At 35.9% G+C, this 23615-nt stretch overlaps 2 protein-coding genes across 2 annotated transcripts; both read right to left on the bottom strand.

Annotated features, from left to right (window-relative positions):
- Nucleotides 1-10637: 10637 nt before the first annotated feature.
- On the bottom strand, nucleotides 10638-13207 carry LOC143581879 (putative serine/threonine-protein kinase PBL22). Its single transcript, XM_077064567.1, has 5 exons — nucleotides 11929-13207; nucleotides 11524-11665; nucleotides 11327-11460; nucleotides 10878-10992; nucleotides 10638-10774 (listed from the first exon to the last, which is right to left on the bottom strand). Exons 1-5 carry the CDS (start codon nucleotides 13090-13092, stop codon nucleotides 10638-10640), a joined length of 1692 nt encoding a protein of 563 aa, XP_076920682.1. The 5' UTR covers nucleotides 13093-13207.
- A 347-nt stretch (nucleotides 13208-13554) lies between these two features.
- Nucleotides 13555-23413, bottom strand: LOC143583154 (boron transporter 4). The gene is made up of 11 exons (XM_077065545.1): nucleotides 23132-23413; nucleotides 21207-21312; nucleotides 21011-21093; nucleotides 20718-20910; nucleotides 20277-20415; nucleotides 18594-18759; nucleotides 18340-18506; nucleotides 18025-18198; nucleotides 17044-17352; nucleotides 14012-14334; nucleotides 13555-13866 (listed from the first exon to the last, which is right to left on the bottom strand). Exons 2-11 carry the CDS (start codon nucleotides 21299-21301, stop codon nucleotides 13593-13595), a joined length of 1923 nt encoding a protein of 640 aa, XP_076921660.1. The 5' UTR covers nucleotides 21302-21312; nucleotides 23132-23413; the 3' UTR covers nucleotides 13555-13592.
- Nucleotides 23414-23615: the final 202 nt, after the last annotated feature.

Genomic DNA, 23615 nt, shown 5'->3' with positions numbered 1-23615 from the left:
CCAAAAAGGGAAATATGGGCCTTAGGTCCATGGGCTTAAGGGAGTATAAATACCCCTTAAACCCTAATCCTTTCCATTATTATCAATCTCTACACCATAGCCTACACCTTAGAAAACACACACAACACCATCTTATAACCCGAACCAAGATCCGAAGGCGAAAACCCGAGCTTGTTGGCGCTGGAACGTCATGGCGGACCAAAACAACATCAAGGCTTAACCGTGTTCGTAGTTCGACTCGTTCAAGGTACGTTTATAGTTAGAAATCGTTCGTATAGGTTCGGTTTGATTTGGGAAATCATAGATCTGCGTTAGTTTGTTATAAACGAACCCAAAACAACAAATATTACTGGAATTGATTAGCATTTGATAGGTTGATTGTTAACCTAAAAGAACCCGTAACCTATATGCCTAAATCGCACCCCTTAAACATCGATGTTAGGCCGATTTGATGGTTGGGGTTTGTAGGCGCTGGTCAGACGATTCCGTTGATACCAAAATCGTGATATTTGGTTAAGAAACGAAGGATTAATTGCAGATCTAAGATCTGTTGACTATTCGCTGTTCTTGACGATTTTGACTTTGACCCTTGAGTCAAAGTCTGGATAAGAACTATTGGTGATTCGTTATGGGTGATTCTTTAGCTAGTTCGTTATGGGAGCTTAGCGAATCAGAGGGTGATTCGTTAGCTAGTTCGTTATGGGAGCTTAGCGAATCAGAGGGTGATTCGTTAGCTAGTTCGTTATGGGAGCTTAGCGAATCAGAGGGTGATTCGTTAGCTAGTTCGTTATGGGAGCTTAGCAAATCAGAGGGCGATTCGTTAGCTAGTTCGTTATGGGAGCTTAGCGAATCAGAGGGTGATTCTTTACCCAATTCGTTAAGGGCAAAGTAACGAACTAGGAGTTTAATATAAAGACAGAATGGTCCCTGGACTTAGAAAAGAATTATATAATTACATAACAGCCCTTGGAGTTTGGCAATTTATGAAAGATACATTTAAAGGTTAATGAGTAACGATTAACTAACCAGGTAATGATTTAATGAAGTAAAACAGCTTAGACGTGTAAGACTAATTAAGTAGCAATGAGATGACTAGAGCGGTACTTAATACTGTAATTATTAAACAGTTAGACGCGCACAGCTCAAGAAGGAGTAACCGTTAGCAGAAGAAGTAACCGAGTTCAGGTGAGTTTCTAGCCCCACTTCCTTGTTATGTTTCCGGGGTTGTGTGCATACTCGATGTGATCAGTTAATACACTTATCCTAAGTGATAAGTTTATGCCCTATGTGATATATGTGTACGGTATGAATGATTACTTGTCGGTACGTGAACAATCTTTGGATACTGCATGTACCGTTAGGTTATAAATAAAGATATGGATATTGTGTGTAATGCAGGGATGATTACTTGTCGATACGTGAACGATCTTCGGATATTGCATTTATTGCCAAGGACAGCTATGATTGTCTCCTTAAATGGATATTAAATGATAACTTATATTTAGAGTTCCCTATACGGATAATATATATAGTGTTCCTTTAATGGAAAGCCCCGTGTTACTTTGATGGAAAGCCTAATGTTCCTTTAACGGAAAGCCTAATGTTCCTTTAACGGAAAACCTAATGTTCCTTTAATGGAAAGCCTAGTGTCCCTTTAATGGAAAACATAGTGTTCCTTCTTTGGAAGTAAATAGGATGCCCATTCTATGGAGAATATATATATATATATATATATATATATATATATATATATAGTGTTCTTCTATGGAGAATATAAATTGTAGGGTAATAGTAATAGTTCTTTTAATAGATATTATGTGACATTAATTATATAGGGTTAAGATATATATGTATGTAAGGTATGTGTATGTATTGTATGTCGCCTGATTAACTAGAACTCACTCAGCGTAGCTGACTTTTAGTATGCACGTAGGTACATATGTATATCGAGAAGGCATGAGGATGACACATGACATGGGTTGAACGGCTGGCATCTGAAGATAGGAGAAAAGATGTTTTAAATATAATGTTTTGTGTTATGGTATTAAAGAAAAGATTAAATGTTTTGTGATAAACGGTTAAAGTTTTATATTGCGCGAAAGTTTTAATAAACTATGTTTTGTAGAACTGTGTTTATGAGTAAATCCGACGCTAAAGTAGGGCTACCGGGAACGGGGCCTTACAAGAACACCCATATTAGTGCCCCATAGCATGTCGTCTTAGCTTTTGATCTTGAAATGTGGCTCCAAAGATTTAAATTTCTAAGTTATTATATGTAGTCTAAACTCGTGTACGAGTAATATTATTTCTCATTATGTCATACAAGTAATATGAGTAAAAATCACCGTATAGCGATCTTCTCAATTTAGTCTTTACATCATCAGACCAGGTCTATTAGGTAAAACTCACCGACGTACCATGTGTAGTGGTGGAGGGGGAAAATACCCCCTCCATTTCTCTATTGGGTGGAGACAATTTGGCCTCACTTTCTTCTCCTTAATGGAGTTTTGTACACAACGTTGGGAGATAATCTGAAGCCTATAACGCCCCAGGCGACGTACCCAGGCGTTTTGGGGCTTCCCCCCTCCAAAACGCCCCCACTACGTTTGGTCAGAATGAGTTACAGGCTGGATTCTTGGACGTTCTTCTAGCTTCTCTTAGTTCTCTACAGTTCTAATTTGAAATCATGTCACGGTTTTTTAAATGGATGAGTTAAATTCATTTTTTTCAAAATAAACGGATAGCACAATCTTAAAAAAATCAAAACCAACCTATTTATTTCTTTCTTTCTCGACCCCCCAACCACCATTGTGAACATGTGTCTAATACATGTATCTCTCAGTTGTACCGTATCTCAAATATCTTTTACAGATTCTAAATTTTCATTACCAACAGTTTAACATTTTATTTATTCAACTAGTCTAATACACGTGTTTACGTTAACATCATGAAAAAAATGCAAGGACCATCCATGAAAAAAATTCACATATCGCATATCACCCACGCTGTTTACGTTAACATCACATTTTTGGTTTTAAGATAATGCCAATTTGTTTTTTTATAGAGGTGCATATTGTGGTCTATAGTTCAAATCTTTCCAGTTTGGGTCAATAAAGGTCAAAACCATTTTTTTAAACCGCATCTGGTTGGAAGGTCTTTGAAGAAGTCAAAGCTTGGATTTGACTAATTACAACCCGGTTTCAAGTAGTGTTCTATATGCAGACGTGTTTAAGGTTATTTCTAATTAGTTGTCAAATTGGTTTCAATATGAGCCCTGTTCCTCGGAAACAAGTGCAACTCTAGTGTGTTTGCGCTAATTACAAGAAATGACCATTTTACCATTTTGTATAAAAACATTAAATTAGTTTAAAATTCAATATTAAAATCTTGAAGTTTTCTGTCCATTACAAACGTGTTAATTACCTGATATTATGATACAATGCTTCATCTTTTGGCATTTTGCAGTGTGTACAACACTACAATACAATATAGGTTTCAAACTATCTAACACGTTTGGAATTTGGATGCAAGCATATGATGATGATCTGCACCCTAATTAATAACTGGTATGCTTATCCAATTTGCAAATTCTGTACATCACATTTTAAAACTTTTGCAATCCGGTCAACAGTAAACACACATACATATTGCTAAATGCATTCATCACAAATCCAGCATGATTACAACGTAACAGTAGCATACAGAAAACAAACTCACTTCAAGACTCCGAGTAATATTATTATTATTATTATTATTACCGATCGGAAATATCCGAAGCGAGTCGTGAAGCAATAGCCGAGTGGTACATGACGTCATGGAAGTTAGTCGTTTCAACCGTCTTCATCCTTAACTGCTTCGCCTTCTCCTCCGTGAAGCCTCCCGGAGCAAATCTATACCTGCATTGATTACCGTTATCCAGATCTGAAGTTGTTTCAGTTACGGATCCATCGGCTAGTGTTTTGGAACTCGGATTGTGAATGTAGTCCGGATCTGATGACCAGCCGAAGATCGGCGTCCACCAGTTGCCGGTGGCGGAGGCGGTGGTGGTTCGTCGGTGGTTACGGGTGGTGGTTGTTGGCGGGATGATGGTGGTCGGAGTGAAAGAAGTGGCCATTGACGGAGATGACGATGCGGAGTAGTTGAGGAGTGTTATATTATTGACGTGTGGATAAGATTGAATACGTGGAGTGTGGTCATAAGTGGATTTCTTAACGCTTTATGAACTTTATTTTATACTTTTTGGAAAGTTGAGTTAGATGGTTGACCAAAATGGACTTTGCTTAAAGACTCTAGAATAGTAAGGGGTTGTTTATTTACATTTGAATGAAACCATTCAGATGTAAACATCTTATTCATTCAGACTTCAGACTGTTTGGTTCTGAACAGAAAAACATATATATAGTTAAAATTAGGTCTGAATCATTCAGACTTATTGTTGTTGCTGAATGGTACAGATGTTCATTCAGATCTGAAAGAACCAAACAACCCCTAAATAACTTGGTCTAATCGGTTCGACTATCGCGGGTCTTATTTGGTTTATGCTTGCTCGCCCTTATATAAGACCATTATGTAATCAAATATTCACATTTATTTTGTATCATTTTGCATGATTTGGTCATGTGTAATGGTTTGCACCTTTTAGAAAGCATTTTCCATCATATTATCATTACTATTTTTAGCAAAAAGAAAAAACACACATATGATTAGAGGTGGCTTAATCATTTTGGTAGCCTAAAACGAATAAAATATATCCGAGGTCTTCTTAAGAAAAAAAATATAATGCATTTGTACCTTTTAATTTTTATTTATTTAGCTTCACATTTAATTGGATGAATACGTTAAATTAAGACCAAAATAGTTTCATTTATCTTTTGGCACTTTATTCTAATAAGTTTGTAGTTTTTTACATGGCAATTTTAGTTTGTCTCTTTAAAGAAACCAAACAATATATAAATGTTTTGAAACATAAGCATGACATGAAAATAACTGATTGAAAGATATTGTAATTTTTTGTGAATAACACCATATGCATTGGGGATTTTCAATATGAGCATTGGCAATTGTAGTGTTCATATATCATCCTAATTTTATAAATTAATGAATGTCATAACTAATATAATATCATCATACTCAGTATATCCCACCAATAGCAAAGCTATAGTAGGGTCTGAGGAGGGTAAGATGTAGACAGCCTTACCTCTACCCCATAAGGATAGAGAGGCTGCTTCCGGTGAGACCCCCGGCTCGATAGTAGTTTTGCATCAAGCCTTGGACATAAGGCACATAGCACTCAATCATCGGGACACCGGCTGATCGGTGCATGTACCCTTGTCTTTCGGCTATCAACGCCACTACATGATGCCTGATTAACCGTCCGTCACTTTTAACGTTATTTTCACGAGATTAGTAAAATAACGTCAAAATTAGTGCAATTTCACTTTTGCCCACCCGAGGGTTCACACATATATACATCATATGTGCGCACCGCAAGCAGGGCTAGTCATAACTAATATAATGTTAAAATTTAATCTTCTTAACTCAAAATAATTTTGGTTGCAACTGAAAACTAAATGTAGGATTAATATTTGTTATAAGAAAAATAAAAAGTATTAAGCATTAGCTAAATTTATTGAATTAATCCTTTTTCTAGAAAAATAAATATAGGATTTTAGTTGACTTCAAAAACTTGATTTAAGAGATATATTGACGGGATTTGATCCCTGGTGACCCCAAATAAAAGCATAACCCTTAATCCTTAACCACTACATCAAAGCCGTTTCATTTGAGCATGATTCAATTTAAAACGTTTATATATACAATATATACTTTTTTATATTTCTTAAAATTAGGACCTCAAAATTTTATGGCCTAAAGCCCTGGCTTTAGTTTCTAACATATATGGGCCGACCCTGTGTATAATGAATAATGTATCTTCAATCATTACCATTTCAAGACGTTATTGTAAGTACTTACAGGGCCGTTTCAACGTTTTTGGTGGCCCTAAGCAAACTAATAAGTTGAGGCATTTTTGAAAAATTTTTCAAAAACCCTCCTCATTACCCGGGCTTGGAACCAAGTTGAGGCATTTTTGAAAAAGTTTTCAATAACCCTCCTCATTACCCGGGCTTGGAACCAAGTTGAGGCATTTTGAAAAAGTTTTCAATAACCCTCCTCGTTACCCGGGCTTGGAACCGAAAATTATAAACTAAAAGGTTTATGGCCGCTATATGGCATATCAGTGCTGGAGTAGTCATCGAAACCGACGACGCCGAAGCGGAAAATCAATGAGTACCGCCCAAATATCGCGTTGCAGTTGTTGTGATTGATTTTCTTGTTTTTTTTAAAGTACATCTACTACCCTGGTACTAAATTCATATTTTATTTTATTTGGGCATCTCTCTATTTAACTTCAATCAGTCCAATCCAATATATATATATATATATATATATAAAGGATAAAATACGAAAATCCTTTATCGTACATTAAGTACGCGAGGCTATGAAACGTTCGATCGATCTAGGGTTTTTCGATCAGAATAGCGAGTAACAACAAAGTCGAGCCAGTCTTCGTCCACCACTGCTCCGATCGATACTGTCCACCTTCACCATGGTCGTTCAACAATCCGTCACTATCCAACGAGTCTGTCCACTGTCCAACGATTCCGTCCACCCTACACCATCTTCCTCCTTCACGACTTATTCACAGGTTAGTTGATCCAATTGATCAATTGAAATTGATGAACTAATTGATCAATTAAACCTTGAAATTGATCCAATTAATCATCAATTTGAAGTTTCAGTTGATCAATTTGAGTTTTGAGTTATGGGTTTTAACTTAACGTTTAAAGTTTTAAGCCTGAACGTATTTGAACGTTTAAAGTTATTTGTTAGAACTTCTAAAGTTTTTGTATTGAACAAACTTGAACGTATTAGAACGTTTAAACTTTTTGTTCATTTTTAGTGTTAATTTTGGTCAGAACTTTTAAATTTGTAGTTATGGTCAGAATGTATTAGTTGAACGTTTAAACTTTTTACTCTCGAGCACACTTCCTACTCGCAAGCATGGCTATGTACTATCGTGCTCGTAAAGGGAAATATGGTGTGCTCGGGATCAGAAAGTTTGTCTTTGTGAAACAATTTCAAAGTTTTAAAGAAACTTTTGAGATATTTGATGTCGTTGACCGTTTGACCAATCAGTTTTTATTGAAGACACTTACCCAAGGTTTAAACTTTTTGTTCATTTTCGGTGTTCATTTTGGTCTAAACTTTTTTACTTTAGAAGTTCTAGACAAAAAAAATTAGAAGTTCTGTACAAAAAGTCCAGAATGTTTAAAGTTTTGTGCAGAACGTTTAAACATGAACCCTAATCATAGCTCAATTAAGTGTATTATTCTACAATTTCATAATCGATTGATGATTCTAAAGCCTCTTACACATCATTATATTAATTAAATCAACAATTTTTGATCAATTTGAAGATTTTTAATGTTCAGTGACGTTCTATTTCAATTTTGGTTTTTGACTTTTGAGATTTCATACTGTAAGTTGTGATTAGAGTTTAGAAATTGGATGAGATAGATTAAGGAGTCTTGAATTTGGATCGGAATCGATTTTAAATCGATGAATTTGATCGCGAACTACTGTTTTGGATTATTTACCAAACTGCCACCGCGTGAAATTAAAATCGATGATCAGGAGTGTCGCGTACGTAATGTACGATAACTCATTATTGTACAATAACTCACCCATATATATATATATATATATAAATTTTGGGGGGCTCTATTTTCTGGTGGCCCTAAGCCCTTGCTTGACCTGGTTAGGAAGAAAGTCCAGTCCGGAGTACTTACGCATGGCTTTAGTGATAAGCACGAATTAACATTTATAGAATTTTAAAAATATCTCCAATGATAAATGTTATGAGAAAAAAGACCATAAAAGGAAAATAGTGTGCTTCATAGAAGATAACATGATAATATATAATTAATTAACATGGCCTTTTCAAATATTCAATTTAGAATCATAAGAATATAATTAATTACCTTAGAATGGAGAGCAAGCGGGAGAGAATTCGGTACCACTAAAGAAAACACCAAAGTATGTAAAAATTTAGAAGTTTATCAGAGTGAGAAACATAGAGAGCTTTTCAGACAAGATTGAAGGATAGTTGGTGGAAAGTAAAGCGATAAAACATGAGATACAAAGACGACGAACCTTGTAGGTTCTATAGTCCTGAGGATTGTTCAAAGAATAGTTTTATGGAGATCGTTCGGCTCCTTTGAAATCTTGGTCTATGCTTATGTTGCTAGAAAATGTGACAAGAGGCCAAGAGGGGGAATCACTTTGAATTAATTTGGTTCCTTAGCCCGGCCCAAGCATAGAAGAACTTCATGTCCGCCAATGTGAGCCCATACAGTCGGCCACTAAACTACTAAAGGCTTGTTGCCCGAAATGACTTCTAATGTAAAAGATTTTGGGTAACATACTAAAATGACCTCAGTTAAAACACTATTACTCCCCTGTAACATGTAAAAATGTAATATTGTTTTTCAACCTAAAAGATTGTATTTTTGTTTTGTTCTTTTTATCCTGTTATACATTTTATCATAAATTCATTTGTAATTTCTATCAGTTTGAAACATACTTTGGCTAAACGTGTTTGCAGGTTCAACCGAAAACTTCTAGTACGTGTTTAGAGTAAACTCAAACCCATGAGTTTTGTTCTAAATGATATAATGATAAATATATATATTTTCCTTGTATATTTTATATAATATTTAATTAGTTTTTGTTCGTTTTTATTTTAGCAAACTAACATGCATGATTCTTTTAAAAGAATTTGAACTCCTTTAAACTTGAAATCTTTGATATATATCAAATGTAAATGAACGTATAGTGGGCCTCATTGTTTTAGTAGTCATAAGAAAAAAAGAAATTAAATAGAATGAGAATTAAATAAATTGAATGGGTCGATCAATAGCTAAAATGAGTAAAACGTATGCGAATTACAAATGTAAAATTAGTCCACAAAGGAATATGACGTGTTAGATTAGGAATAAATTTTAAGACACGCCAGATCACATCTAACTCAGTCCGTTGGGGCGGGTATGATGGGTTTAGATTGGTTGAAAGATTTGGATCTCTTATTATTCTAGAACGAATCATGTATCAAGGACTACACATTTGGGCCAGTTCTGTGTGGATTCTGTTTAGACATGTCAGGTCAGCCCGTCTAATAGGAAGCTCAAGATCCTCGCAAAAGTACAAACTTCATCACTCGAATAAAAATCGTAGTCAAGTATATATTCTCTATTATCCTTTACCGAACCGGTTTAGGTTTAAAACCGGTTTCACCCAAACCGGCTCCCAAATCGACCCAACCCGCCAGTTTCAGGACCAGTTCCCTAATATCTATCAAACCGGTCAAACCGGTTCATAAACCGGACCGAACCAACGTGACCAGGCCGACCTATCTTGCTTCTAAACCGGTTTATAAGCCGAACCGGTTTGAGTCAAACCGGTTTTGACCAGTCGTTGACCAAACCGGTTCGGTTTATAAACCGGTTCGGTTTGGGTTTAAAACCGGTTTTGTACACTCTAGTTGGTATGTAGTTTAGTAATTATCTGGCCCAAGTATTCTAAACTCACCGGCCCACAACAATAGATTTTCGTGCTTGGCCCAAACACTTTTACTTCAATTTCATATGAAGTTTACTAGAAGAACAAGCTTCTGTATAGTTTCTGATATTATTCCAGCTTTGCAAAGCTAGAATTTCATTTGAATTGATGTAATTACCAGCTTGAATTGAATGTTGTTTTAAACTTGTATTGAGTTGTGAAGTGTTTGTGCAAACTGATTGTTATTCAGATTTATCTTTACAGGAGTTGCATTTTAAGAAAACCGGTTTTTTATACTCTTACTATTTAGTCATCAATTTTGCTTGTGACATATGAAGTGTTTAGGCAAACTAATTATTAGGACGCTTGTTAGTTGCATTATAAAAAAACTAGTTATTGTAACCTAACTATTTAGTTATCAATTGTGTTTTTATTCAAGTTGCAATAATCATTTTGGAAATCATGTACATCCAAACACCCTAAAATGTATCTTTTTCGGGATGTAATGTTTCTTTTCTTCACTTTTGAATTGTAGCTTATTAATTTTGTGGTATGAGTTTTTAGATTAGTTGTTATATGTTATCATGTTATATACAAATGTTTGAAGACTTCAAGAACTAACACTATACATTTTGAAGGTTTGGAGCACAAGTGATGGTCCAATATTCAGTCAAACGCAACACTAACCATTACATGGTCCAATATTCGGTCTCTTATGATTCTTAACTTTAGCATTGTGATTAAACCAACACATCCATCTAATACTCAATAATATTCTCAATCATGCAAATAAAGATTATAATGTTCAAATCCGGTTCCAAATTACAAGTAACTTGCCAAGCATCAAACCCAAACTCCTAATTCCATCTAGTTGTTAAGCGCATATATTTTTTCCAAACTCGACATACTTTCTTCCATTGAAGGCTTGCACTCGGGTCGTCCAGCAAGACACCTTAATGCGAGTTCCATGCAACTGAAAGCACCTTCTGGGGAATAGTTGTTTTTAAGACGTGGATCCATCATTTCCTTGAAAAGCACTTAGGGGCCCGCATCTCCAAACTCACCAACTCCTCCATGATGTCACCGGGGTGTTTGGCTGTAATAGTTTCTAGCAGTACCAATCCGAAGCTACACACATCATCCATCGGTAAGTAACCTGTAAATTGAATAACAAAACCACAGATTATTAAATATGTGCATCAACTTGGCGTTTCTTAAACTAAGAAGTGTGTTTGGTTCATAGCGTGCAACATACTTACTGTTGATTGGGTCATACTCTGGCTTTAAATAATCGAAGACTCCCTTTAGCAGTTCTCTACCATGTCTTTGTTGGATTTCCACATACCCAAAACCCCCAAACTTAGCATTCAAATACTGGAATAACAAAGAGTAATCGTAAGTGCTTAGCTTTGATGACAGTGACATAAAACCAAAAATAATAAGTGGTTTGATCCACATGTGGTTTTGTTTTTTAACCGTAACCCTGCTCGAACAAGTAATTAACCCGAGCAGGATTAATGACATAAACCTCTCATCTTTTGGTTCCAAATCAATTTTGACTTTTCAAAAAGTTAACTTCCGCATGAATTTTTTTTTAAAGATCAGGTGACAATAGACTGTCTGAACAAAGATACGGGTCAATTAACCCGTAAAAATAACCCGAGGAACACTCCCACCCATAATCTAAAAGAGTTTTGAAAGTTCCTACCTCATCGAGCAATATATCATCGATCAGGAAGTTACAATGTACCCCTTTTACCGTACACAAATGCTTCAATCCACGGGCAACTCCTATCAGTATGTTAAGTCGTGTTTTCCATGAAAGCGGCTCTAAATGATCACCTGCAAAATTATTCATCTCATATAGCTACTTAATTTACTGCAGAAAACAAAAAGAGTTCCTACCTCCACGAATAAAGCGAGAGAGTGATTTTTCCAAGTGCTCGTAAACAAGCAAGTGTCCGTGTCCGTGTCCATCCGCGATGCAATGTCCTAAAAGCCTGATAGTATTAGGATGTGCCAACTGTTCTAAGAACTTCACCTCTTCCTGAACTCACAAATTATTTTTATGTTACAAAATTACCTTGATGTCGAAAAAAGAAACCACCGTTCAAAACGTTTCTGGTCAGTTGTACCGATTAAAAATGGGAACCAAAAATACTGACGCGTGTAAAAAACATAGATAATTTTTGAAAGTTGGTCTGGTTACATTTTCATCCGAAAAGCCCCTCACATAAAACCAGGTGCCACAACAAGAACTTTAAAGTTTCAGTTATATGGCTGCAGGTGTAAAATGATGGTGATGCTTACCAGCCAGTCATTATGTAACTGATCAGTGGTGATCGATACTACAGCAACGGCAATACCAGCACTTTCATCTGATGTGTTCTCCTCAACCCAACCTTGGCACACCTTCCAGGAACCTGCCTGATCCAAAAGCAAAAGCGATTCTTGAGTAGCTTTTTTCAGGTCGTTAAACACAAATTCCTTCACACTTGGTGCAGACGGCACAGGATTACTGAATCTCTCTTGTAACGTCAGTACAGTCTCGAGCCTGGCCACAACCTCAGCGATGGCAGGTCGGGCTCTTATACGTTCATTCGTGCATCTTTCGGCAATATCAAAAAGATCTTTCAAACATGTTGGGGATATTTGTTTCCGCAAACCCGAGTCGATTACATCCTCTAAATCCGTCCCCGCAGTAATTAGTCGAACCCACCTCAATAGACTTCTTTGCCGGTTATCCGAAACAAATCTTCCATCCACTGCAGGCTTCCTACAAAGCAATTCGAGCAAGAGCACGCCAAAGGAATAAACATCGGAGCTCATGGTTAAGCCTCCAGACTGGATAGAATAGCCATCCAAATACCCAAACATTCCATAATTACACTCGAAGTGAGATGTATCACAATCATCATCATCACAATATGTGAAGCCTAATTTGGACAACCCAAAGTCTCCAACTTTGGGTACCCAAGTATCAGTCAAGAAAATATTAGAGCTCCTAATGTCGCCATGCATAACACCAGCATTGTGCAGGTGGCGTATACCACGAGCGACACCCACGCATATCTGGAGCCGTTGAAGGCAGGGAAGAGGGGTACGGCGTGCATGGAGATGATCCTTGAGCGTCCCATTAGAAATGAATTCAGAGACAAGAACGGTTTCTTTTTGATGGGTCTGCTCGTTACAGTAAGCAATCAAGGATACAAGATTAGGGTGGCGCAAGGCGCAAAGCCCTTGTTTTTCAACTTCGGGCCAAGAATCTTTTGCCCCTTCCCTTGACCTGGGACTAATTCTTCTAAAAGCAGCAGGAACATTGAAGACTTCACCAAAGTAAACATCCCCACACCATCCTCTCCCGATTATTAATGATTCATCGAAGTTGTTTGTTGCTTTCGGTATGTCATATAGTTTTAAAATGTGACGCGGGGAGGATTCAGCCTTCCTCTCCAGCTTCTTAGACATAAACATGATGTGGAAATTGAAACAGGTTAGGTTAGGTTATTATGTGGATTAATTAACGTGGTTGGGAGGGTTGATCAGTCTTCTTTTCTTTCTTCTCCCTATTATATTAAGATTTGGCTCGTTTGTGATTTTGAAACCTATATATAAAGAAAGTCTCCCAATTCACCACGCGTTTTCTATTAAATAAATGACTGAAGTGCAAATCTTTGAGATATTCATAATCTCCTATTATTGTTATATATTCTAAGTAGTTATAATTGTTTCCTTATTTCACTTTGTATTGTAATATAAATTTATTTGTAATTAATATATTATGCTAACGTGTTTGCAAGTTCAACCTAAAACTTCCCGAACGCGTTTAGAGTAAACTCAAACCCATGAGTTTTGTGCTAGAAGAGAGACAATTATATATCACAAATAAAACAATATATATGAACCAATATTTAATCTATATATATGGTTCTCTATTTAAATCTGAGTTTGTATTGAACATCGCTATATATATATTATTTTAATAGAGGTTGTGATGGACCGTCTTCAAATTCGTCAAACTCGGCTGCATCCAACTCGTTCAAATGACGAAGGGAAGTCATTTTTGGCAGAATGTATTGTCTAATGACGATGAGGATGAAGAACATCAGAGGAAAAAGAATGCCCCCAATTGGGATCCATGTCACGCCGAAACACGCTAGGAAATAGACAACTTGGAAGATGGTGAATATCACGATGGTTCTATATGGTACAGTCTCCACAAAATAAGTGTGAACCTTTTCAACAAACCTGCCAAATTTCAATCGTAAGACACAATGACATTAGAAGTAGAACACACGATTTTGTACAATAGACAAAACCGAGTAAATTTATTTACTTATAAACGTTTTACGTTTATGTTAAAGACGAGTCAATTTATTTGTAAGTAACTTACTTGTATCTTTGTCCAGGGGAAACGAAAAGAAGCAAGACTCTTTCCCAAAACTGGTTTCCGGGAAGGCTGTCGATGGCCATATAAGCAAAATAACCCCATAAAACCGAGGTGGGTATTAATTTGATTACGGGCATGGCACATATAGACGCGGCTACAAGGATTGATTGTAGAAAGTTGCTAACTCTTTGCTCGTTAACTCGAACGGGCAAGTAAGCATCAATGTGTTTCTCAAGATTGAATTTCTCCTTTGTGCTTTTCAACCCGTCTTCTACATTCATTATTGCGTCTTCCAAGTCTTTTAGTTCGCCAACGACTAAGCTTGTCTGTGATGGAATATTGTTAGTTGAATTGACGTTGAGGAAGTCACAAAGGGGTGTATGTGTATTAATGTGTTTTTAAAATGAATACTCCATATTAGATCATCAGAATAACATAATCATGGGAGGAATGTTATATCTTCTTAAATCATCCTTGCAACAAGGTGACGATGACACATGAATAAAGATGTGTGTCAGCGTCTACTTGTTACAATGCGCGGATGAATTAGAAAGACGTAACGTTTTCCTAAATTAATATAAGGAAATTATGTAAGTTTCGAATGGTTGCTATATAAAATTAGAATGTAACATCCTACTTTCGGTTATATTAATAAAATAAAGTTCGTTTATTTTATAGCGGGTCGTTATCGGTTTAGTTGAATAGAATACGAGATGGACTTGTGTTGGGTAAATGGATATGGGTTATGGACTTGGGTTATGGAGGAATGAAGGAAAGACCATGGGCTTAAGCCCATGATCAAAAATATATATACTCTTAATCCTCCATTTAATTCATTTACACATATCCCTTACACCTCTCAAACACACACACTTAAGCTCTCTCTCTCTCTCTAGTCTCTCTAGCCGAATTATAGAAGAAGAATCGGATCCCGACCCAAGGTATGATAGTAGTTTGTTGTATGAGCTTAAATCCGTTAGATATAATCATGAAACGACGAGCCGACACCGTTAAACCGTTTAAGTCACGAGATCCGGGTGGATTCGGGTATAAACCGAACCTATGATGAGCTTAGGAGTCACCCTAGCTCAGATCTGGATTGAACGAGACGAAAAACGGTGAAAAACAAGCTAAAACCCGTTTTTCCGGCGAAATCGCATTTTTCCGGCGGCTTTTCGGCAATGACGGCGCCGGAAAGGCGGCGCCGGAAAAGGTTGGTACGAGGTTAGCGATGTCAGGGAATGTTCTGACATTCCCTGACCTAACCCTAATTCGCTAAGGGTAACTAGCGAAGTAGGTGTGATTCGCCAGCCGATTCGCTAAGGAAAGATTAGCGAACTAGCATGTCATTCGTTAGGGAAATAAGGGCGAACTAGGCCATTCTCTAAGGCCATTCGCTAAGAGAGGGACGAATGAACCCCCTTCGTTATAGGGTTCATTCGTTGACCAGATCAGTTCGTTAAGGTCCAATTCGCTATAAGGACCAGTTCGTTAAGATGCCTGATTCGTTACAAAGGCAGATTCGCTATAATGGCTAATTCGTTTTGAATTCTCATTCTTTAAGAACTGAGTGACGAATTAGAACTTTGAAAGAATGACAGAACATTCCCTGGAGTTAGAAAAGAATGATTTAATTACAAATAAACCCTTGAACTTTTAAGTAGCATATTATTCAATGATTCAAAATGCTAATGGAAAATGTGATAAGACAGTTAATGAAAATAAAATTTTTCCAAGCTTAACCCCAGCCAGGGGCTTTGCCCCTTGGACCCCGCTAGGGGGCTGCCGCCCCTAGAACCCCGCTGCCAGGGGCGCTGCCCCCGGACCCCCGTTCGTTGAGGGTAATAACTAAACTAAAAAGGCGATATGTGTAGTGATAGTTTACTGAAACGTATAATTATTATACAGTTAGTCGTGCACAGCTCAAGAAGGGGATAACTATAAACGGTGAACGCAACCGCATTAAGGTGAGTTTCTAGCCCCACTTCCTTGTTATGTTTTCGGGGCTATGTGTATACTCGATGTGATAGTTAATACACTTATCTTAAGTGGTAAGTGTATGCCTTGTATGATTTATGTATGATGATTGTTTGACGGTGCGTGAACGATCTACGAATATTGCATGTACCGTCAGGTGGTAGTTAAGATATGATTGATAAGTATGATGAAAGATAGGATGTATGTATGAATATATGATGTATGCATAATGTATGTATGTTATGATGATGGTACGTGAACGCTCTTCGGAGATTGCACGTATTGTCAAGGAAAGTATGTATGAACAGGTACGGTACAGTTAAACGAAACAAAGGGACCAGACCCTAATAATATCTGTGATGTTAGGGACCAGACCCTAATAATATCTGTGATGTTAGGGACCAGACCCTAATAATATCTGTGATGTTAGGGACCAGACCCTTATAATATCTGTGATGTTAGGGACCAGACCCTTATAATCCCTTATAATATCTGTGAGGTTATAGGGCGAAAGGCTCTTTAAAACATATGATTATGTATGTAAAGGAAGTATGAAGGTAAGAATGAAAGTATATGCACTTACGTGTGTATGTAAGAAAGTTAAGAGGTTAAGTATGAAATGTAAGACGGTATTGTATGATTATGTGATTAACTAGAACTCACTCAGCGTAGCTGACTTTTAGTATGCACGCAGGTGAGTAGGATGAGGCAGCTCGCTTGAGGAGACACGTGGCACTGAATAAGGGGCTGGCATCGGAAGACTCAAGACGTTTAAGTTTAATGTTTTGTTTATTTTGAAAGACAAGATGTTGTTATAAGACAAGAGGTGTTTTGTTATGAAATGTTTTATGAAAGCTTTTATATTCCGCGAATGTTTTAATTAACTCTGATATCTAGAATTGCGTTTATGAGTAAATCCAACACGAAAGTAGGGCTACCGGTAACGGGGCCTTACATAGAACTTTTGAAGTTTGATACAGATAATCAAACAACTCAGATCCTTTTCCAAGTTTTAAAAACCGACTACTACTTGTACGAATAATAAACAGAAGATTTACGATTGGGGTGTTGTCGATATCTATGAACACTTTCCGCATCTTGTTGTAGATCTCAGCAACACTAGCTTTTTGTTCCATGCTTTCGTCAACACTCTCCATCATCTTCTTCTTGATAAACTGGTTGAATAACTCGATTGTTATAAATTGATTTTGACTCAATAAGTGAAGTGAAAAAATAATTTCTTTATAAATTATAAAAAAAAATAGACTTGCCTGTCCTTGAAGAACAGCTAGACTTTTAGTGTGCATGGGAGACTGAGGTAAAACACCATTTGCAGGGGGTAATCCAATCAATCCACAAAGCAAAGTCTTGGAGAGCATTTAGTAACATAGGAAAATAAGGTTAATTTCATAAAAAGTTAACCTAATTTCATAAAAAGCTAACCACTTTTGTAAATATTCTATTGAAAACTAGAATTTAAAATTCAAATTATGACTCGTTGCTCGATAAAATACACGTACCAACAATTTGACTAATGTTGCTTATATTTTCACTTTCGTTGCTAAGGGTAATCCCACTCTAAAAGAAAAGCAACTCTACATGCCCTAAATTTCATTTATGTTAATTGTTTCAAAACAACTTACAATATTCCTATTGGGATAAAAATAAGTCAATTAGGCATAAGGGAAAGACAACGCTACTTTTTCAATAGAATGAGATTGATTGTCGATCTGCAACGAAAATGAAAGTTATAAGTGTGATTCGTCACATAGTCGGTTGTATTTTTAAAATTTAGAATGCCTGTATATTATTATAGGCAAGTAGTTTTTTAGGCCAGGTAAACGGTCAAAATTTCGAAAAGTTTCAATTTAATGTAACATGACGTGTCGTGTAACTTTGACTATGTTGACTTTTTCCTAAACTGATATTCATATGATTACGTTGAATCGAAAATTTTGAAGGTTTTTTCTAGCTTTAATAAAAGTTGGTTATCTAGAAATTTGATCAAACAATTTGCCTAACAAAAAAAAAATGGATACCGTAAATCCAAGCAGGAAAATGTCATAATGATAGGCGGATGGTTTCTTGATATTGAATTCTTTTTGCTGAGCCAATTGTGAAGCAACACTGTGGTCGAAGAAATAAAGCGCGGCTACCATAACACCGGGGATGAAGGCAGCCATGATATACACCAGAGGAACCTTACCCATGTCCTATTAGTCTCATTGTAAAAAAAACCAAGTATACAAGACAAATTAGTCTCATTCATTTTTATATAGATGGGCCAATTAAGGATATCTAGTAAGATAATAGAAAATAATTAAGCAATTTAAGGGAATTTAGCAAAGATATACCTTAATTACAGTCCAATGGTATAAAGACTCATAATCCCATAAGAGTGGACTATAAAGTCTTCTTGGAACATAAGATGGGACTTTGTTTGGTACACAAAAAGAGAGTGCAGTCCACACTACAACCATCAATGGGACCCCATAGTCTGCTATGAAACTTCTAAGCCACCCTAATTACATGTAAATTGTCCATTAGGGCTGCAATAAACTTGACACAAAAGTGCAAAAATGTCCAATAAAATTTTGAAGTTATTCACCTGTTCCATACAACCAAGATCTAGCGTCTTTGCTTTTTAACGCAGTGTATAGAAGGCCAAACGAGAATATAATTGCTAGTAGGCCGTTAGTGTAAAGCCAGTGTAACTGATAGCTAACTGAATCCGGGTTCTCGGATTTGGGAATATTGAACTCGCTCACAAGTCCCTTGTAAAATAGTCACACTTCAGTTAAACCAAATATTGTCTATGATGGATATGAGTCAAGAGGATAGCCACTAAATATGTTACCAAAATAAACATTGATATATTTATCATATTCATATTTTAAAGTTATCAATTTGACCAAACTTGTTTACTAAAATAGTTGTTCACTTGAAAGAAAAAAAAAACAAAATACTTGACTGTTACACACTTTTCAATGACAAAGAAACCTACTAGTTGGCGTAAGGACAACATTGGATATTTGGATGCAAAACTTGGCAAGATTTTGCTTCATGAATATTTTGTGCCAACCGCCCAACACAAGCTTAGACCACCCGTAGTGGCAACTTTGTCACCCACGTTATGGAGGAAAACGCGGGGGTACACCGCCCCCCCTGCGTTATGTAATTTTCTTTTTCCCCGGCGTTTTCTACAAAACGCAAGAATGGGCAAGCATATCAACAAATCTGACCGTTTTCTACATAGTTGGCTGTCTCCGCTGAAGGTGCCGGATGATTTGGTGAGTGGATTGGAGGTACAGATCTGAGAAGAAGGGGTTACAGATCGGCTATTTTTATGATCGATGGTGGTGGTGGGTGAGTTGTGGTGGTGGTGGTTTATGTTATGATCGGTGGTGGTGGTGGTTGGGTGAGTGAGTTACAGGGAAGAAGGAAGAAGAAGATAGAGATGTACATAACTATTATTAATTCAATATTATTTATATCAAATATCTATTCTACCTATCATTTTACCAATACCATACTTATATCAAATATCCATTATAAATATTATAAAAATATTGATTGTGAGTAACAAAAAAAATTAATAATGACTGGGCGCCACGTGGCGCATAACCCCTGGTAGTGGAGAGTTATGACTACAGCCTGTTTTTGTATAAAACCATAATTCTGACTGGGCGCTACGTGACGCATAACCCCTGATAGTGGAGCTTTATGACTACATATGGTCTTAACATTGAGTTTTGTACATATGCTTACGTGTCACCGTATCATTGGTCCTCACCATTGACGCAAAACCTTAAGACTTTTGGGCCATATTTGACATGACATTATTTGATTGACGTAGCACAAAATTCAAAATTGTATCATCCATAGACACTTGGCTTATTTTGATTGGATGCAATCATTTTAACCAAGTGTGGTCAAATGGCTACTCTTGTGATTTATTTATGTTATGCTGTAGCCCTCGAGTCTATGGCTTTAGGTTGAAAAAAATGATAACTCAATTAAAAATAAACAGTTTGTTAATTTGGGGCTAACCCACTTGATAGATGCATATGTCTTTTAGTGGGGAAGTCTCGGGTTCAAACCTAGGAAATAAAATAGTTTACTAATCAATTGGTGTAAAGTTACGTATGACTAACATTTTTCTTTAAAAAAAAGAAAACAAAAATTGGAGAATACGAAGGTATAAGGGACAAAAGAAAGGAAGAAAGAATGTAAACAATAATGAACATGTAATTTACTGTTGGAAGTTGTTTATGCATATATGACTAAATACCTTGATGGCCTGTTGAATGAAAAGAACAGAAATTAACATCCCAAAAGTTTCCCCTGCCATCCTTGTAAATCGACTGATGATATCACTAGCATTAAATATGGCCATAACAAACAATAGTATAGCTGTCCATACGCATACCCTGCAAACGTGACGCAAAGCATATTCAGAAGCTACACGTTTTTTTAATGAAACATGTAACTTAACATGATAAATCACTCGCAAGCTAAATATATAATCATTGGAAACAAGTACTTTCTAGAGTCGAGTTTGCTAATTTTGAACTCTTAGCTAAACCTTCTAAACAAAGAATCGCGTTCGTATGTAATGTTTGAGATTACGTACTTTTGAAATATTAAGCTACAACTTTCTCTACAAAGCCTGTGTATATACACTATGAATGGTGACCAAAACGTTATAATATGGGAGTTATAGATATATTACCATCCAGACCAAGCCAAGTAGAGTTGTGGACCCAATCCTTGCCTCCCTTTGGCAAACTCATACAAATATGTATACATTATAATTGTAGGTTCTGCAACTCCCACTATCATAAGAGGTTGTCCTCCAAGAATAGAGTGTATGATGCCACATATAGCAGTAGAAGCCAAAGTCTCCACAGTGCTTAATCTTCCATCTAAGGAAAAAAATGGTGAAAAATATACTTATGCGTATATAGCACTCTAGCTACCAAGACAAGTTTTTTTGTGTTTGTATATGGGACTTTAATAGGGTACCTGAGTCTCGGCTAAGTTGCTCTCCGAAAGCAATGACAGGAAGCGCAGAAGCAAAGAAGATGTACATAGTTGGAGCTAATATCCTACGACAACATCAAAACTATGAAATTAACGAACTGCTAAAAACATTGTTCCTATATTTTCATGAAATAATAGGAGATACCGAGTTTTTGAATTAACTTTTAGATAAGTTTACCTAATTCCGGGCGTAATACCAGCAATCCAATCTTGTTTGTAACACGATACCCTGCCTCTAATGTCCCCTGCAATCCCTCTGAATGGATATTTCATATTCTCAATCCCTGATATATAAAACCGATTCTATCAGTTTATAACTTTGGTACTAGCTCTGTAGTTCACATGAATTAGATTGGTTATTGAAACTGTTTATCTGATTATTGTGTTTTGATACATAAGGATTTCGAGGTTGTTTCATATTGATAGTCCAAATTGCTTATTTGATAAAGTGTGAGTGTTATTATATCCCAAAAATTTGAAAACTTGAAACAATAGATACCATACTAGTTATAAGTTATAACGTTGTATTTTGGTAATTAAGTATATATGGCGAATTGGATTTAAATAATCCAAACTTTGACCTATTAGCCAATAATAATCCGTACTGACAATTTGATCAATAACACCCTTAACTTTCACTTATGTTGTGAAGGGCAATCTTATTAGCATAATTATTACAAATTTACATTTGATTCATACTCAGTTATGCTAATACGTCTCCATTTGATTCATAATAATCATGACAACGAAAGTATAAATATATGATGATTAAACTCCTATGATTGCTCTTGACAACGAAAGTAAAAGTTAGAAATATCATTAGTCAAACAGTAAGTCTCATTATCATCGGTCAATGAGTAATAATTTGAATTTTTAAAATCCAATTTGCCGATATATATTAAACACAATGAAAGATTGATGGTAAATAACTAAGAACTAAAAAATTAGTTTTAGATATATACAAATACTTTCTAAGTTTTTGTAAACTAGCTAAAGAGAGTTAATGTTACTAATTAAATGAATAATATAGAGGTTAAACTAGTATATCAATGAACGGTGTTCTCACAAATATGAGGCTGTGGAAATTGGAATTAAATCCTTGCAAAAAGTTTTTAAACGACGACAATCTACGGTATGAATTTAGGTTTGCAAGTGCAAGTTAAGGTTGAATTTAGGTGTTAAAAAATTGACGTTATAATAATAATAATAAATTAAAAATAAAAATGTTAAACTAGGATATCATTAAACAGGGAGATCAATGGCCTTAAGTGAGATAAACTACCATTATTATTGACATTGCAAGTCCAAAAAGTGAAAGGAAAAAATAGCAAAAAAGATTCGCACCCCTCACCTCCACTTATGGCAATGTTAGGGCAGCATACATATATCAATTTTGGTTTTATAACATGCAATTTATATTTATTAATTTGGTCACTATAATAAAACTATTGTAGCCACTCAGGTTTCGATTGCATAAATCCTATATTAAAATAGAAAAAAAAACATCTATGGGGCCACTTGACCCGTAAGCTATGCTTTAGTCACAAACAAGAACCTTAAACCCACTGCAATCGAACCTGTGGCAAGGTTTTAAACTTGTCACTTTATAGTTTTACTATTTGTTTTTATAGCTCAATCGATCATTTAGGATCCTAAATCAATTTTATGCGATATAAAACAATTTTGTGTCTTATACAATCTTTGAAATTAACATAAAATGATTCATGCACACCTCTAGTAAAACTGTCGATCAAACCAAAATTTGGATTAGAAACACCTATGAAAACATCTGTGGCAAAAGTAAAAGAAATGAAGTTAAATCGTCTTATTCAAACAACGTCACTAATTAACAATTTTCAAGAACATAGTAACGTACTTTCATTATGTTATCCGTACTTAAATAATGAATAGTAACATCATAAAATGTTACCAATCATAGTAACGTTATTTATTTGTTTTTTTTATCAATAGTAGAAACGTTTTATCAACTCATGTTGCTATAACCGGTCAAATATACAAGTAGAGTAATAGACTATACTTATCGATAACTTTGATCCTATACCTGGTCAACATAACTTAGAACTTGCAACAAAACTTACAAACCTTTAGGAACCGATTAACGAAACGTGCAAGGTTGGTTGTTGACGATGTTAAAGAAACCAAAAGCTAGCTATGAGAGGAGTGAGCTTTTGGGTAACGGCAATACAAGTGGAGTGGTTTTTAAAGCAATATATTCATCCTGTGCGGGTAGGTAGGAGCCAAGATTGCATATTGATTTACCGTTGCAGACTTTACTAACTGACCCTACAATATTCAATATTCAATTACTTTGGGACAAGAGAGGGCTTTCTTTCATCTTCAGAATTCAATATACATTGCCTTTTGGTTTAAGAGGATAATTTCAAGCCATTGTTTATAATCTAATCTTACCAACAATTTTGATTCATGTGAAATGAATAGTAGAATGATATTTTAAGTTGTCTTGTTAATTACATAGTTTTTTAATCATGAGAATATTATATCAGAAAAATCACGGTGCCTATCATCACCCTGCTAATTAACGAGATCATGTTAATCACATTTGTTT

The sequence above is a fragment of the Bidens hawaiensis genome, unplaced genomic scaffold (assembly GCF_021521415.1).
Source record: "Bidens hawaiensis isolate Kalapana, Puna unplaced genomic scaffold, B.hawaiensis_p1.1 tig00001511_1, whole genome shotgun sequence".
In the NCBI taxonomy this organism is placed as follows: Eukaryota; Viridiplantae; Streptophyta; class Magnoliopsida; order Asterales; family Asteraceae; genus Bidens; species Bidens hawaiensis.
The sequence above is the reverse complement of the archived record's forward strand: the minus strand, read 5'-3'. Positions and strand labels throughout refer to the sequence as shown.